This window comes from Temnothorax americanus, unplaced genomic scaffold (genome assembly GCF_048541705.1).
Source record: "Temnothorax americanus isolate GAGA-0224 unplaced genomic scaffold, ASM4854170v1 Scaffold2, whole genome shotgun sequence".
NCBI classification, from domain to species: Eukaryota; Metazoa; Arthropoda; class Insecta; order Hymenoptera; family Formicidae; genus Temnothorax; species Temnothorax americanus.
The window spans coordinates 4,519,462-4,536,246 of NW_027509338.1; the positions used below are offsets into that span (position 1 = coordinate 4,519,462).

At 40.2% G+C, this 16,785-nt stretch overlaps 1 protein-coding gene across 2 annotated transcripts in view; it reads right to left on the reverse strand.

The window, feature by feature from the left end:
- The window catches only part of Cv-c (RhoGTPase activating protein), a 218,550-nt gene that overhangs the window by 38,492 nt on the left and 163,273 nt on the right, over window positions 1–16,785 (reverse strand). For both annotated transcript variants that reach the window (XM_077405574.1, XM_077405575.1), the window contains exon 9: window positions 11,677–11,748. In XM_077405574.1, coding sequence (XP_077261700.1) covers window positions 11,677–11,748 — 72 coding nt within the window. The remainder of the gene's footprint in view (window positions 1–11,676; window positions 11,749–16,785) is intronic.

Genomic DNA, 16,785 nt, shown 5'->3' on the forward strand with positions numbered 1-16,785 from the left:
CGAAATAAATTTGATCCATCCGTATCTAAAAAAGAAATGTAAAGTCGATACTCTCGAATCTAATCAAAGTTTATTGTTGTCGCTTTTCCGCGATGCCGATTGGCATCGGTTCTCTCGCTGCGCTTACTTCATTTGCAGCTGTTATCATATATTTTGACAGTTGTGTGCATCAATAGAAGTTAATAGTGTAATAGTAATATAGCATAATGTCAAAGCTAAATAGCGCGCGCGAAGCGCGCGTCTGTGGTGTCTAGTATTATAAATTTTAAATTCTAAATAACACGCTCGTGTGTATATAACAAAAATCAAGAGTAAATACGGCCACTGACGAGCAATAACGAATAATATAATTCAAAATTAATATCTTAACATCGTACAATATGTTGGAATATTTTAAATACAATGTTGGTACGTTTATAAATAGGCATTTATATAACTTTTTTTAACATGTCAATTTCACAATTTTTGATAAGTTATCATAGAATTTAATTCTTTCGGACGGTATCGTGCAGTTAGTGAGGCAAATGCTTTTCGTATCGCAACCAAGGCTTTAATAATTTGTTGTTGAATATTCGCGGACTCTCCGCTTCGTCTCTCGTCTACGAGCGAACGTCGCGACAAGTAGAATTAGCGTTCGTGAGAGACGGCGCGTCTGTAGCGCGCGCGAATACCGCGAAATGCAGTCGCATAAATTAGCGAGAGCGCGTGCGTCGGACGAAAAAGGGATTGGCTGGCACTTAAGTGCCAGCAAAGTATCCCGCTTGGTCGCGCGTATAAATCGCCGCCCTCGCCCACCGGGGCGAATTTACATTTTCGCCGGCCGTCGAATAATTTATCCCGGGCGAGATTACTTTGTCGCCGGCGCGAGAGCGGCGCGTGCGAGCAAAAAGGAAAACGCGGGGGGGCAGCGCGCTGAACGGGGTGGAGAAGAGGGGGACAGGTTAGGGGCAACCTGAGGAAATTATTCGCGAACGATCAAGCCCGTTCACGGGGACGGCTTAATCGGCGATGCCCCGCACGTACCGTGGGAAGCGGCGATTAAACTGTACACAACGGCGAATTTCGCTGGCGCTTTACTTCGCCGACCATCAGCTTCGCCGGCCGAACATCAGGGAATTTATGGAGCTTGAATAATAAAAGGAAAATAAGACCCCCGCCCTTGATGGCGCACGGTAGAAATCGCGCTGCGATATCAGTATACTTCATGTTACATTGACCTTCGTGTCATCGTTCGCGATGGCCCCTATCTTTTCTCTTATATTAACTCGTTGACCTTTCCGTAAGATAAGTTTCACGCTATACCGCAAAAATAGGAAAAGTTTTTCGCCACGACGCGCCAGCATTTTCGCCTCGAAGTCGGCAAGTTTCATCGCCACTTTTTCGCGTGTCATATCGCGCGTGCAAGAAGTTCACGATTTAAAATAATTGCGCGGGCGATGACGGGACCATTATACGGGTGTCGAGCGTTTCTGATGCGCGACGCGCATAAATCCGTCCCGAGTTTCGCATCCCCCTCGAGACGATGAGACTTTGCGACTCCTGATTTATACGGGCGGCGCGGCGCGGCGGCCGACGACGCCGCAAGTTCGGGGGCTTTGATGTTTGTCGAAGGAAAACGCGCCATTTCGCGGAATCGACGGCGTAACCCAGTTGCGTCCGAATTAAATCTACCAGGCGTCGCAGTTACGTTACGCGACGGTTATATTTCCGGGTGTGTTTCGACGGTGAGGAAGAAGTCGCGGAATATTTATATGTATATCTGCCTGTACTGTCGGAGATGCCGAAGAAACGAGGAGCAGATGCTCCGCGCGAGCGATTACCGAAATAGACGCGGGCGATATTCGCGTTTGATTTCAGAGAGAAAGAGAGGAGTTCTCGCCCCTCGGCGCTCTTCTCTCTCGACGTCAGGGATCCGCTCGGGTTGCATAATTCTCGCTTGTATACGCTTTGAAGCGCCTGCGGCAGATTGATCGGATGAAATCTAACATGGAACTTTGGGTGCCGAGCATACAAGACTGATGTTGAAGACTCGGTATATAATCTAAACTCGAGCTTGGTTCCTAAAATTTAGGAACGATCTTCATCACGGCGAGATTCTGCGACAGTAAAAGCGCCTCGGAGAAGCATTAATTCCGGAGAACATTATTCAGTCTGATCGTTTGTTTCGACGCAATTATGAGAATTCAAGCGCGACACGTCCAAACAAAACGTGGAAATTTCCTCAATTTTATCATCCTACTAATAATAGTCGCAATAATATCGTCTGATTGTTTATGGAAACTTAAACAATCGCGAAGAAACATGCGTCTGCGAATGAACATCCAGAAACATAAAACCTCACAAATTCGCGAAATCGTTGAAAGTGCGTAACAAAATCATTTTACTATTACGGAGTATGCAGATCGAAGTAACGATGCTCGGTCCATATTGCGCTCGGCGCAACGCACATACGTCAGACGGCCTAACGCGTTGCACAGTCGCGATAACCCTGTACTTCAGTCATCGGGAACGGCCGGCCACGGTGCATACGCTGCTAAATCACGGTCGAATTTATTTACGTCGAGAAATAACGGGCGCGCCGTATCGGTTGCAGAGGAGAGGCCTCTTCACGGCCGACAATCCACGATTCGTTCTCGTAATCGCTCCGCTCATTGAGGGGTCTCCCTTCCCACCCTCTTCTTCCCGCGCACCGCGGGTGCTTTTCAGTCCGACAGCGATTCTTTATGCCTCACGTAATCAGATAGACGTAACGACATCGTTTGTCATTACGAACCAGTTGTAACGACTGCCGAGCGATTGGTACATCGTCCCTCGCCTGCACATCCATATCTCGCCGCGGCTACGAATGCGGCGGCGGCGGCGGCTGTGATGGACGTTCCTATTGCCGGCGCGACGGATTATTAACTGCCCTTGCCTTATTAAATTAACCCTTGCTTTATTTATCGAGGACTAGACCGCGGTACGTTACAGAATAGTAATTAATAGGCGATAATAGCGGTGCGGTACATATTGCTACAACATCGTGCGTGCCTGCGGTCTGCCCTTCCTGCTCTTCTCTAATAAATTTTTCTGAGTCAATTACGTAACAGATGGCCGATTAGAATTAACATAATGCGTCAGTAACCACAAGAATAACTTCGACAAGGTCGTTTTGCCGTCGTAGAAATCTGGTTGAGTCATTGAAGGATCGTAGGGATCGTAGGTCTGCTATTGAGCGCCCTATCCCGTACTCGTCATCGGCAGAAGACGCGCGCACCGACAAATTCGATTTGCGCATTCCAGTGTTACATAACAAAATAACACTGATGTCATAACGCGCGCGCAGCCGACGCGGACCGCTTATCGAGATATCGTATCACCAGCAAACAACCGTATGACTAATTGGCCGTGGACGATGCACGCTGCGTGCCACACAGCGCCGGACCTGTCGGATGTCTCGTATTGGCATCGTCTATACGTTGAACGTCCGTGAACGATAAAAAAAATCGGCGGTACGCTCGCGATTATAGACGTGCGACGAGGGCGAGACGCGTTCAAACAGGCAGATAGCGATTTATCGAGACTGGAGACAGGGGTGTGATCGATCGTCTCATGGTTCACCCGAGTCACGTAGACAAGTCGGCTGAAACGAGCGATGGTTTTCACATGAAATCGAGATACGAGAGCTCGTTTGTAATCTTTTCATTGAAAACTGTTAAAGGTTTGCAGAAAAAAAACAATCGATTACGGCGAGACCTGAGACATGACGAGATACATGATATATCGCTTATCTTATCGCTTTAACGTGAAGTTCACCTTGCTATTGAAGAAGCTTGAGAATTTTTAGATAAATCTTGGCGGACATATAACCCAAGTCTACTTGTCGTGGTTTCAGATAAAATATAGCATTTTCATCTTTTTATTATTTTTGGCATCAAACGTAATATTATAATTTTGCGCGCCTTATATAAAAATGATGTAATTGAGAAAAGCTTTCGAATAATTCCAATTTTCCGTTCAATTGATTTATTTTTCAAAGTCATCGAAATTTTAAAGCTATCAGTCATTCTTCATCAGTCAAACTTTAAAGAAGATATATCTTCTGACCGAAAGAAGCAACGTGCAATTTTAAACTTTCGACATAAATCTAAATTAAACGGATAAACATTTTGGAGTACTTCCTATACGCGTCGATACAATTTATTTCCATTACGAAAATCAAGAGTCGGGTGTTATGCGTATGCACATTGTTAAGAATTATAAATCGTCCCTTCACATTCCGGCGAGTAATAAGCGTTGCAGAAAAAGCGCTGCATTATTTTTATCTTCGTAGTCAGCGGCTCTACTCCTCGTTAAAAATACTTTTTCGTCGAGAATTTCTCTACCGTCGTTCGTTGAATATTTCCGAAAATATCGTATCGAGGATGCGACCTCCGTGGCAACTGTAACAGGAAGGGTATGAAAGCGGAAGAGGAGAAACTGGGCGTGAAAAGGTCATTACGAAGCTGTTGTTACGGACGTAACTAGACGCCCTAGTTCCTTAGATCTGCTCGCGATTTTGCACTAAAGACATATACGCGGAAACTAGGTGAAGGTTTCACCGCGTCGCATCGGATTCTCTCGCGATGTATTTCCGCTTGCGCGATTATTACAGCGTGAGAGTCCGATTGCGCTTTATTTCCGGCAAAAGTATATAGTCCTTCGTCACCTATAACAGCTGAGTCGGACAACCTGTCACCAATGATGGTTGTGATTCATCGAAACGTACAATCGTGATTAATCTAAATAACTTGGCCTTATTAACATTAGCGCAGTCAGTGTAAAATAAATTTTATTCCGCATAGAAAAGTTATAAATAACAAAAATAAAAATCTTTGGAGTTAATTTCTCTAATATTCTAATTTATATATATAAATAGAAAATATATTATTTACATCATATTTCTATCTCATATCTATATAAATAATCTAAATATACTGATATAAACACATAAATATACAAATATATTATAATGACATTAAGATTATCACATCAAGCCTGCTCAAATATATTAAGAATATGTTATAACCTTATTTTATTTATGTATCTTTCTAAATATTAATACAATTGATAAATTATTTATCATTAAAATATTTTTATCAAAACTTTCAACTTAACTATTTTATGTACGATGCAGAAGTCTTCAATGAGATTCAAGACTTAAATATGTATAAAGCGAGGTATAAAGCATAAAAATGATTCTATTCGTGTTCGAAGCTACCACTACCTGTCGCTCCAGTTTCTATCGACATTCCCAGCACGGTTGGCTAGAAACTTGTAAAGAGCCATCATTTTTACGGAGCGATATATTTCCAGTGCCGATGTCACGTTCTCCAAGGTCTTATGAAAACCATTTGTGCGACTATCCAAGCGGGCTTGCACCCCGAGGAGAATCCGAGGAGCCGAGCCCAGCTGAGAGAGCCGGGCCGAAGATCAGCCGCGCATAACAATCAGCCTTCGCGGTGTTTCGCAGATATATAAATGCTCCTCTCTTAGCGCTAGTTCGAGAAGAGTTAATATTTCATGCTATCCTTAATTGGTAACGTGAACACGGGACGCGCCGAAAAGAATTCCTCGGCTAAGTGAATTACTATAAAACGAAGCGAGACGCTGAGCAAAACTATTTATGGCTCGCGTCCTTCGAAATATCTCCCATCCCGACATCTACGATCATTAATTCACAAACAATTCGAAAGATATTATCGTTATTCATATACGGTATTAAATACTCATTAATTTTCATTGTGACGCGAATCCGATTTGAAATTACGAGCGGGGAGAAATTACCCGAGAGATTGTCCGATATCTCGGAAACGCCGGGTCAAAGCCGGAATTTCCCTGGGTAGTCGTTGCCTCGATTCGATACGCAATTACGAGTGCCCGAAGCGAGACAAAACAACGAGTGGACGGTCGATGATTCCTCGAAACGCTCTATTCGCGCCGTTCGGACGATTAATTACGTCGCGATCATCTGAAGAGACCACTGTGTATCCGCAGCTGTGGCGGATTCTGGGTAAGAGACGAATAGTCTGTCTTGCCCACAGCTCAGGGCGATTATGTTCCTCCGCGATGAGACAGCAGGGGGAAAAAGGAAGACGGCGAGGTGAAGACAAAGAGGTAACAGGAGAAGCGCCCCGACGTCTGGCGTCGTGCCAAGCCGGCTCGGAAAGAAGGCAGAAAGAGCAGCACGTGTTTCCGACACCCCGCGATTTCGTGAATCGTGACTGTTTCCGCGCGACATCGTGCAATTTTAGTCTGCATTCGACTGAAATTATTTTAGTACGTCGCAAAAGAGTGAGAGAGAGAGAGAGAGAAAGAGAGAGAAGCAGAGAAGCTCTCTTTATTCTTTCTCGTATTATAAATTTGGCCAGCAGACGAAACGGACGACCACCTGACATCCGTGGCCGTTGGCGTGATGCCGCGTCGTGACGCCGGTGCGCGGCAACACTTCCAAGGCACACCGGAGAATTGAACCAGTAACGATCGATTTATGCCATGCCGCTGTTGCTGTTGACGCAACGCGTGATTCACGAGGATATATGAGTCGATTTTTCGGGACGTCTGCCGTTAACGATCGCTGTCAGCTGCGTCGCTGCGCGTAACGCGAAAAACAGATTGTTTTGTAAACTATACACCGCCTGCGGGTGAATTTCTACCCGCATAAAATGTGGAGTCGCTCTACTTACGGAAAATACGGAAGAGGTTGCAAAACTTGAAACCGTTCGCACGGAAAGTCGAGTGAAACTCGGGAAGAATAATGAATGTAACGAAGCTGAATGTAAACGAGCTAAATGTAATGGATCTCCTATAGTCCTTTTCAACAAAAATATTCTTTATAACAATATGTCACCGATAATTGGCATAAAATGGTAAAAATATTGAATATTTTTATAATACATTTCTGAGATAACTTTCGTCAAAATATTCTTAATAAATATTCTAATCCACAAATTAAATTTAATCGCAAAAGAATCGTTAACGAAGATGCATTTCGTCCAGAAAAACTTGATAAAACTGAGAAATGTTTCGTATCTAAAATTTTCTTTGAGCTTTTTCTTCCGAGAATCCAGGCGGCAGCTTTGTCTGTGTAAGCTGGCTTCTGTAGAATAATAAATAAACAACATGTCTCTCTCTTCATAAGCAAAAATATAAAATCGTTTTATCTTGAAACTTTTACGGCCGATTTTTATGTCGTTTCAAATAACGCTAAATAAAATCACACGCGCAGTAAATTTTTAAAAATGCTGGAACTGCAAACAGCTGAAAGAAGCTACATTTGCAAATACTGTTACACTAATATGATTACTTTTTAAATATAAATATAATATTTTTTCGTTTCTAAATATATAATTCTATTAACAATACGAAAGTTATTAAAATTACAAAAATCCTTTGTTGCGACCAAACTGGCTAATATTTATTTAACAAGCACAACGCGTTTCAACCGAGATTCCGGTCCTTCTCAAGTGCGTACAATAAATTAACGCTTGCAAAACACTTCATTATACACAATGTGGCAGCAATGAGTCCACGAACTAAAATACAAAAAAAAGTAAAATAATAAATTAACAAACTAAAATGACGTACGAAGAGTAAACTCGGGAATAAAATAGCAACGCTTACATGTTTTGTGTGTCAAAGGCGATAAAAGAAATGAGAGTCATATTAACAAACGTGAAATTCGGTGGTGCGTTCACTATAGGTGACGACAGACGACTGAGTGAGAAACAAAGGCAGAGGTAACCGAAAGCGCTCACATTAAGTTTATTATTTTGTCATAAATGACCGGAAGGTTATCGGTGTCCTTTTGTAAATTAATAGTGTTATTGTTTTTCTTAATAAACACCATTTCGGCTATCTCTCTTTTTTTTAAATGTTTCTCGCTATGTATTAGAACTTTGGGACTGGCGAAGTAAAAGTATTTGAAAATTATTAAAGCGTGTAATATATTCGAATAGTATTCAAAGTTGCCAACTTGTATGCATTTATAATATATGCTTATTATAATAAAATAAATTAGCATTGATCAAGCTAATTATAAAAATACGTATGTAGCGACGAAACTGATTGCTATAACATTCTTCTTTAAAATATATGGAAAAAATGAACCTCTTTTCGCTATTCTGTTTTATTTACACCAAACGCACATAAATCTTGTTTCTATTATTATTTATATACTCTTTTTATTTTTAAATTATTACATTGTATTTTTTTTATTTTCACTTTTCTTCTATTCACTTTTCACTTATAAAAACATGTATAAAAATGTATAGGATGTATAGGAATGTATCGAGCTCGGATCCGTGAATTTGCTAAGTTTAGATAATCGTGTGAATCAATCGTCCCTGCGAGAAAAATCGTGATAAAAAAATTTAAACTTCCCTCGGTTCATAAACTGCTAGAAAAAAAATTCATATTGAAACTTTCGCACGCGAGCTACGCGTGTGGCGAGCGTGATTGAGGATTGAGCTCTGGCTGCGAACAGGCCTGTCGGAACACATGGAGTTCAAACACCGCCAGTTGAACGATGACGAAAAGTCGAGGTATTAACGCGACGTAACCCGGCGTAAAATTTTCCGTCCAGATTTTACGTGACGTTGGACACGTCGCGTTGTCGCGTGGTTTATCCAACCGCTGCATAAGTAGTATATGTCGAGCAAATCTGTTTAATCACGACCGTCGTGAAACAGAGTGGGTCCCTATCTCTGCCTGCGATTCGTACAATGGAAATGGGAGTGCCGCGGCTCGACGCACTCTTTCCGCGATCGACGTTAATCCGCTTGCGCATTAACACCGCATATTTCATTACGCAACGTATCTTTAAAGCTGTCCGCACATTTCTTCATGGTGATATAAAATGCATTATAATGTCGTAAGTAAATAAATTGAGAAAAAAAATATAAAATGTCAAATCTTATACCGTTATATATGTTAACTTATTCCGTTTCATCTCTCGGCTCTGCGATGAAGAAAAAAAATTTCATAAGTAATATTTCTAATTTTCCAGAAGGATGACAGTACATAATGAACACCGTCATGTTATTTCGAGGTATGGGAATAATTAGGTATCCATCAAATGTGTCGCTTTTTTTATACGATGCGACATACAAGCTGAACCCCGCGATCCGTCGACATTCAATAAGAAATTTTGGTTTCCGCCTCTTGCACACGCGAGACGCGTTGCTAGTCTGATTCCTTGCCGCAGTGAGAAAAACACGCGCGTATCTCGCTCGCCAGGCGATACTGATGGCGTGACCGGAGGCACATAAATTTACAGTTATAATGGAGCGAACTTATTAAACTTGCAAATTACAGTTATATATGTAATACCGAGTTATTAGACGAATCGAAAAATTCCGACTAGTTGCATTGAAATTTTAAATAATAAATCACAATTACGTTAAACCTCGTCTTCCGCTTGCTCACGTTGCTATTTTGATTCACAGACTTAATTAAAAATCAGAGATATAAATTAAATCGAACTTCAAATAAATTTCATTCTCTGCTTTCACTAAAACATTTATATCAAATTTAATTATTAATGTACAATCTTCTGAAATGTACAAATGAATTGTTATAGAAATACGATCTTCTGGATTACGAGGACAGCTGAAGCAAGCTCTCGTCAGTTTTCGTTGGCACGTATTTCTCCATAATGCACATGATATTCATAGCAGATGTAAACGGAGTCCGTCAAATCCGCCAAGAGAGCGTATTGCGCGTGCAGAGGCATTGAGCCACGTGTACATAGGGAAAGGACTATAATGCCTCGTGTTCAGCAGTCATTAACGTCCTTGGCACGGCGAGTAATTCCAGGTCTTTCTTCAATTTCAAGAGCTAATGCGGGAATAATATTCACCCGGACGCCGTCGGACGAGTGATTAATAGTTCGCGTAATTTTTCATTTTCGCCTAGCCGCACTGATTTACATCTATATACGCGGATCTTACCTCCTGGCTAAGCGTCACAATGTAACGACGAGATTTATGTCACCAGGATATCGCCGGTGGAATGAAATCATTAAATCCCCGAGATATTTTATTTAGCTCTATAGATATAGAACACGATGTATGATGGGTGAAATTTTTTCAGCTTCTTTTTGCCGATCGCCATATATATATACTTATATTTTTACGGAGTTCTCGTGACATAATTAATGACAGTGCGTGAAAGTGGAGCTTTTTAAGGAAAGAAAACACGAAAAGACGAGAGGGGTGTTGGGTTTCGAACTTTCGACAATTCTTGAGGCCTCTAATGTCATGACTGGGTGGTCCATGGGTCTCCAGGAGCGAAACATTCTGCTTTATATATACAACGGTGTCCTATTTAGTCTAGCAAAATATTACTCGAGTCTGTCAGACTAAAAAGAAGGTCAGAAAATTGATCCGAGAGACGGTTAAAAAAATTAAGCCCGACTGCTATAGGCATTAAACTCTTCCGCGAGACCCCCCTTGGTTACAAACGTAAAACAATACCTCGCTAATGGCATGGCGAGAAGAAATCATCGGCCGCGGCGCAAATGCGGCGGCAACAATGCACCGGTACCGCAATAACGAACGCATTGTTGGTAGGCGCCGCGACAAAGGATTCGCATTATAAAACGTATTAACATGTCCGGGCGCACATACGCATCAAGCTCTGCCCCCTTAATAATTTACTTTCTCGGCTCTCGCGACGACCTGATCCGCCGCGTCTACCCACGTGTCGCTCGTTACTGATGCTCCTCCTTCCGCCGTATTCTGGCGCTACGTGCCACCGATGCGCCTCGAGAACTCGCGTATTGTATTGTCGTATATGAATAACTGCTTTGCAACACTTGAGTTGGCAGTCGGACCCAGTTGCAAAATAGTCACCAACAGCTCTGCCCGTGGTAAGACTCATTAATTTTATTCCCATGTAAGATCATTTGTCACGTCGCCCTATCTACGGATAGTTTTCAGAATTGGCTTATTGCCATTGCATTTAATATATTTTATTTTATTTTTTTCAAAAATCGCGAAATTCAGGCTGAGCGTCACTGCCTATAAATCTTGCCGTTAGATTCTCTAATCTCTCTGCTCCAAGCTCTAACTACATATTTCTCTTCGTAGAGCGGTCCTGAAAAATGACGCTGCTTTTTCTAGTCTCATCCTTTTTCGAGGACAAGCAGAGTACATGCGTTCCGACGCGTGCGATCGCTTTGGCGAAGAGCCCTTGTGAGATTAAACACATGGCTCTAGGTAGTACTTGGGAAATGTATATGTCGTGAAAATTATGTCGATGATAATCTTACGCAATTAAGATAATGTTTGTCAGGATTTATGTGCAACAACATCACTGTAGCCGAGTCGTAGTTTCGAATAAGTTAGAATTTGTCGAAAGTTTAGGTAGTTTATCTCCCTTAAGAGACTTGGAGGATAACAAAAGGTTAAGCCTCCTTGCCATTCCCAACAGCTCCACTTAAATTATCTACTTCCAGGACATCTGAATCCTCGGATGTCTCAAGCGATTTAGATCTCATCTAACATTACTTCCTTTATTCAGTTCGTGTTAGCTATTTAGTATTATACTCATTCAATCTCGGAGCAATTTAAAGGTATTTTGACTTGCATTAATAGATCTCTCGAACCGCAAATCATAATTGTTTATTATCTTTCTGATATTTATCCGAGCACTTACCTTCGTACATTTGCGCGTATTGCGGGAATCCGGCAGCTCTCAACCATTTGCAAGCTTCTTGCGCCTCGATTTCTGAAAAAATTTAAATCAGTATTAATCAGATTATTCAGTATGTTGTACAAAATGACAATGTCATAAATTAATATTAAAGAATAAAAATATTTAGTTTTTAAATTTTGCCAATATAATATCAAAATATCTATGCAAATTAATATAATATTCGTAAAATTGATCGAAAATTTATCGCAGAAAAATCGTTGGAACGACTAGAGATATCTTGGAAAGTCAGGTACCCCGCTGAGACTATAGGACGACGGGAATTCATAATCGAGATCCGGGCGATCGCGTATCCGCAGGGCGATAAAACATGGGTAGCCATCAGTATCGATATCGCCACGGCGGATTTATAGATTTCCTTAACAGCGGGTAGCCTTCGCGAATGAACGGCCAACGTCTTCATTTTCCGCCTGCGAGCTGGAGTATTTCACTCGCGGTACGCCGGTAGTTGAATCTTTTAGCTCGTCCGTCGATTAATCTACGAGCATTATTAGTTGCGCACATTGAATCATATTTCATGTATCAAATATATCGCACGTCTGGCATAGCTTCTAATTTTTTTTTTTTTTTTTTTTAATAAAAATTAAACGTAAATATATATACATTATAAACATTATTATACATTACGACTTCTGTACCTATTGCTCAAGTACTCATAATTCAAATATTTAAATACGCAAGGTTTTGTGCTCGGGGATTGATTAGATATTTACCAAAGATAATAAATTTAAAACTTTAAATATATATATAATTACACTCGTTTCATGACTGTATTTTGTAGTAAAATGCAACGCGACAGCATCATTGTGGTGCAGATTCAATGACGGAAAAAAGATAAAACTAAGTTACGAGGAGTCTACGCGAGGTCGACGACACGAATTTACGTAAGTAGCCATGCGTTTATGTATATGTATTCATGTACGTATTCACGTATGCCACTTTATAAACATGCAAATGAACCGTCTCGCTCCTAAGTGCTCACCAATTGCGTTCAGATCTCAAGTCGCATGAAAATAAGGATGCTTAGGATACTTCTTCTTTCTTTCGATCGCGCTCCACGAACGTATAACGATCTTAATTCTATCGATTACGAAATTCAATCAACCACATCTATCTTACATTTAAATTATTAATAAGCGGAAGAAGTGAATGTTTATTGTAAACAAACGATGTTCGCTTTACAAGATATACATTTCAATGCGTTAAAAAAGCAATTGTGACGAGAATAAGTGGGTGTTTAAATATAAGCGCGCGGTGCTTATATAAGGAAAAAATAAACAAGAAATATGGCAGAAATGTAATCCAAAGAGCGGATAAAAATGCGCGCGAGAGGAGGATACGAGCGGAGAACACGCGGAGAACAAGACGATGAGGAAGCGGATGAGGAAGAGAAGTTCGCCTTCGCTGCCGCGGAGATCGTTACGGTAACTAACGCAGTCGCTCTGCGGACGCGTGGGCGAATTATAATGAGATAAAGTATCTGTATAAACGTTAAAAATATCCCTTTCGCGCGCGTGCATACGTTCAACGCGAATAATAATGTGTAGGATCGACATTGTCCCGCGCGAGAACAAGGAAGGATGTGCAATGCGCATTAGTATTTCGTTTTGCAAAAATTGACAGAGTCAAGTAGAAAAATGTAATAGTATCTCTATGTTAACTTTTTAAGGCGCGCTTACTGACATAGATTTAATAAAGTCAATTTCTCGGGTGAGAGAGACATTGCAGGATAGAATTCGTAGCGTCAATTTTCACGTTTCCTTCGAACGCGCGAGACAAAATGCGGGATTCCAATTAAAACTTAATGTTTCTCAGTGCAATATTATTTGCAACTTTGACTCCGATACACGTCATGAAATATTCGAAACACAAGCTCCGTATATTAATTATGTTTCAATACGATTATTACGAACGATTATATCCGGTTCACTTCCGCGTATGCACATTATCGAAATATGAGCTTATCAAAGTTATATCGGTCTCAACAAATTGCAGGATTGATCGGAAAGCGGCAGAGGCGGGAATTATGTAGAGAACCATAGTTTACCAGAGCGAACCAATTAACAGGCTAATTAGAGAGCTTCCAAATACAAGGAGAGCCTCGACGCAGAAATCGGTTGACCGCGCAACAGTATTAACAATTGGAGTTAGGAGATATATTCTCTCGCTGTAGAGAGAAGCGCACGAAGTGCTTTTATCTCACGCGGAATGGCACACCTACGTGTTGCTTTTGTACAGAATATAACTGGAAGTTAAAAGCAGCGACCTACCGCAAAGTCGTATTATTCCGTAGCGAATTTCTGTCATGTGGGCCTGCGAACGAACAAGCGGGATGAGTGAGAAAAATTGTACGTTGGAAATTATTGTCACCGCAAGAAAGGCGCGAAAAAGTATATAACGACTTAAAACTTAGTCGTATAGAGCACACTTTAAATATTTACTTTACTTTTTTCTGTGTTTTATTCAAAATGCAGATTATCTTTATTTATGTCTGGATTTTCTTCATATGTTGTAGAATTTCGCCAAGATTGATTATAATTCGGATGGTGGTATTTCTTTGTGGAAAGAAAATGAAAAATATCCCAAAGGCGCGGTTATAGAAACGATGCAATTACGGCGACATGCGCAAGTACAAAAAACGAGTTCAGGCTTGGCAGGCGTTAATCTTGTATTTCAATCAGTAATTTCAATCAGTAATTTCCCTCGTCACGTGGGTTTTCTTTGATCCCCCCCCGCGGGATAAATATTAATTAAATAGCTCATGTCAATGTAACTGTTCGTTACCGTATATGCGGGGCCCATCTTTTTTTTTTCGAATTAAGAGTATTCGCACTCACCGTTGATTAATGCGGGACTGCGCATGTCAGGATGCCATTGTCCTATTTCAAAATATCGGTGATACTCGCACTTTTTAAACTTCCGATCGTGCGCCAATTTGCGTGCTTATACCAAACGGATAAAAAACGCGCAGTACAAAATGCGGGATTCCAATTAAATTTAATCCTTCTCGATTCGATATTTTTATCTCTAGGGGCAACTTTGTCTCTGACATCACGGAATATTCGAGACTCAAGCTCCGCGTATTAATGTTATTTCAATACGAATATAAAAATCTCACAAATACATAAAAACAAAAAAAAAATTAATTACATTTATGCTTGTATATTAAAATTGATAATTTAACAGATAAATATAACAGAAAAAATAGTGTAGTGGTAAAATAAAATCAAAGAAAGTAAAATACATAATAGCATTATATTATGATCATCATACATTATTATAATTTTTTATCTGGATGCTTTAATATCGAAATATTTGAATTTCCCAAATTGAAATATTTATATATTCATATTAAATATTAATATCGATTGAATATATTCCAGATTAGATTATTATTAATCCACTCGAGCATAACGATAAGAAATTCAAACGAAATCGGCACTCATCGATAAAACGAAATTTATGCCATGCATCACACGTTAGTGAAAATAAGTCGAGCATTAGAAAAAGCCTGAAAAAGACGCGGGGGTGTAAAAAGTGTCTTATGCGCCAAGAGCTTTATGCGACAAGTCAAAGTTGAAGGACGTGACATTTTCGCTATATATATACGTGTCTCACAATCCAAAATGCCCGATTGTTCGTAGATTCAGGTCAAGCGTATGCACCCGAAATATATATATTTTTTCTCGGTCTGCTGTTGTGGTTTTCACAGAAATCAGGGTAATGTTCACGTTTCCGCCGGAAATTCTACGAAGAAAACATACCGGCGCGTTGTCCTGCAACGACCCAAGAAGAAAGCTTTATCTGGGACAACAGTGACAAATTCTTTTCCTCGTTACGAGAGAGAAATGTTAGTGCGGAAACTGAGTTAAATGGAGCGAAAATATTCATAGCTTCTTCTTTTTAAGTTCATCGGCGATAATCGACGATAAAAACTTAAAAAAAAAATCAAATATTAACGGAGAAGCATACAAACATGTTCATATTCTATATCATTCGTGAAAGCGGAGTATTATATGGCAAAAAGAAAATTCATAATTTCATTCCATTCGGAGATTCGATCTGTTTAATCAATAAATAATCTTTGAAAACAAATAATTGCTTCTTTCAATACGCTCTTCGCGAATAGATAGCGTAGGTCGTAAGATCCATTATATCTCCTACGTGCATTCTTCAGTACGCATATTCCGTTTAACCGGTTTATTATGACAAATCGAATTCTCTTAAGCGAGTTTATTGATTGTACGAACAACACGGTCGTATATCCATCGCCAATCGAGTCCGATAAATCGTGGCATTGGAGTGGGTCATGGTCCAGCGGATATGTTATTGTTTTCGTATATATTGCATTTAACGGCGGACTGGCGCCAAAGATAATTTTTGCCCCCGGTGGGCGTTCACAAGCATATATAGACAACCGTCATATACGCATAGTGAAACTATCCTTCGAACCAGGTTTATCTTCAATGTTATGCAAGCCCAAAAACTATCGGTTAGACCTGGCCGTATTTAAGCTGCTATGTTTGAGAGCCACAATTTATATATATATATATATATATATATATATATATAAATGTTATGCAAGCGTCGAAAACGCGAATGAATCACGCGGCGTAATGACCGCGCGTCAAAGTTTTAAAAGAAAAAGTTGCGTGATGCAGTGAAAACAGAATCGAGAATTTCGTTTCCGCACCGTCCTAAGAACACCATAATAACAATATGTAATTATAAGTGCAATAACAAAATAAATAATATAGTATATACTCATAATGCATATTCGTACAAGTAAATTTTAACTTTCTCTGTAATTACCTCACGTTTAATATTATTTTATGGTACATATGGCACTTATTACTACTTTGTGTTAAACTTTCTCGTTGAAGGAATACAATTATTCGTCATCCTCAACGTGCATATGTTATTTGTAGAGAGTAAAAGCAACGTAAGATACTTGTTGCTCGCCATATAGCTATTCCTTAATTATACGTATATATCGTGCGAGTCAACGTTTCCTATTTCCCTCGTTCGTGCCCACCAAAATTACGATAATAT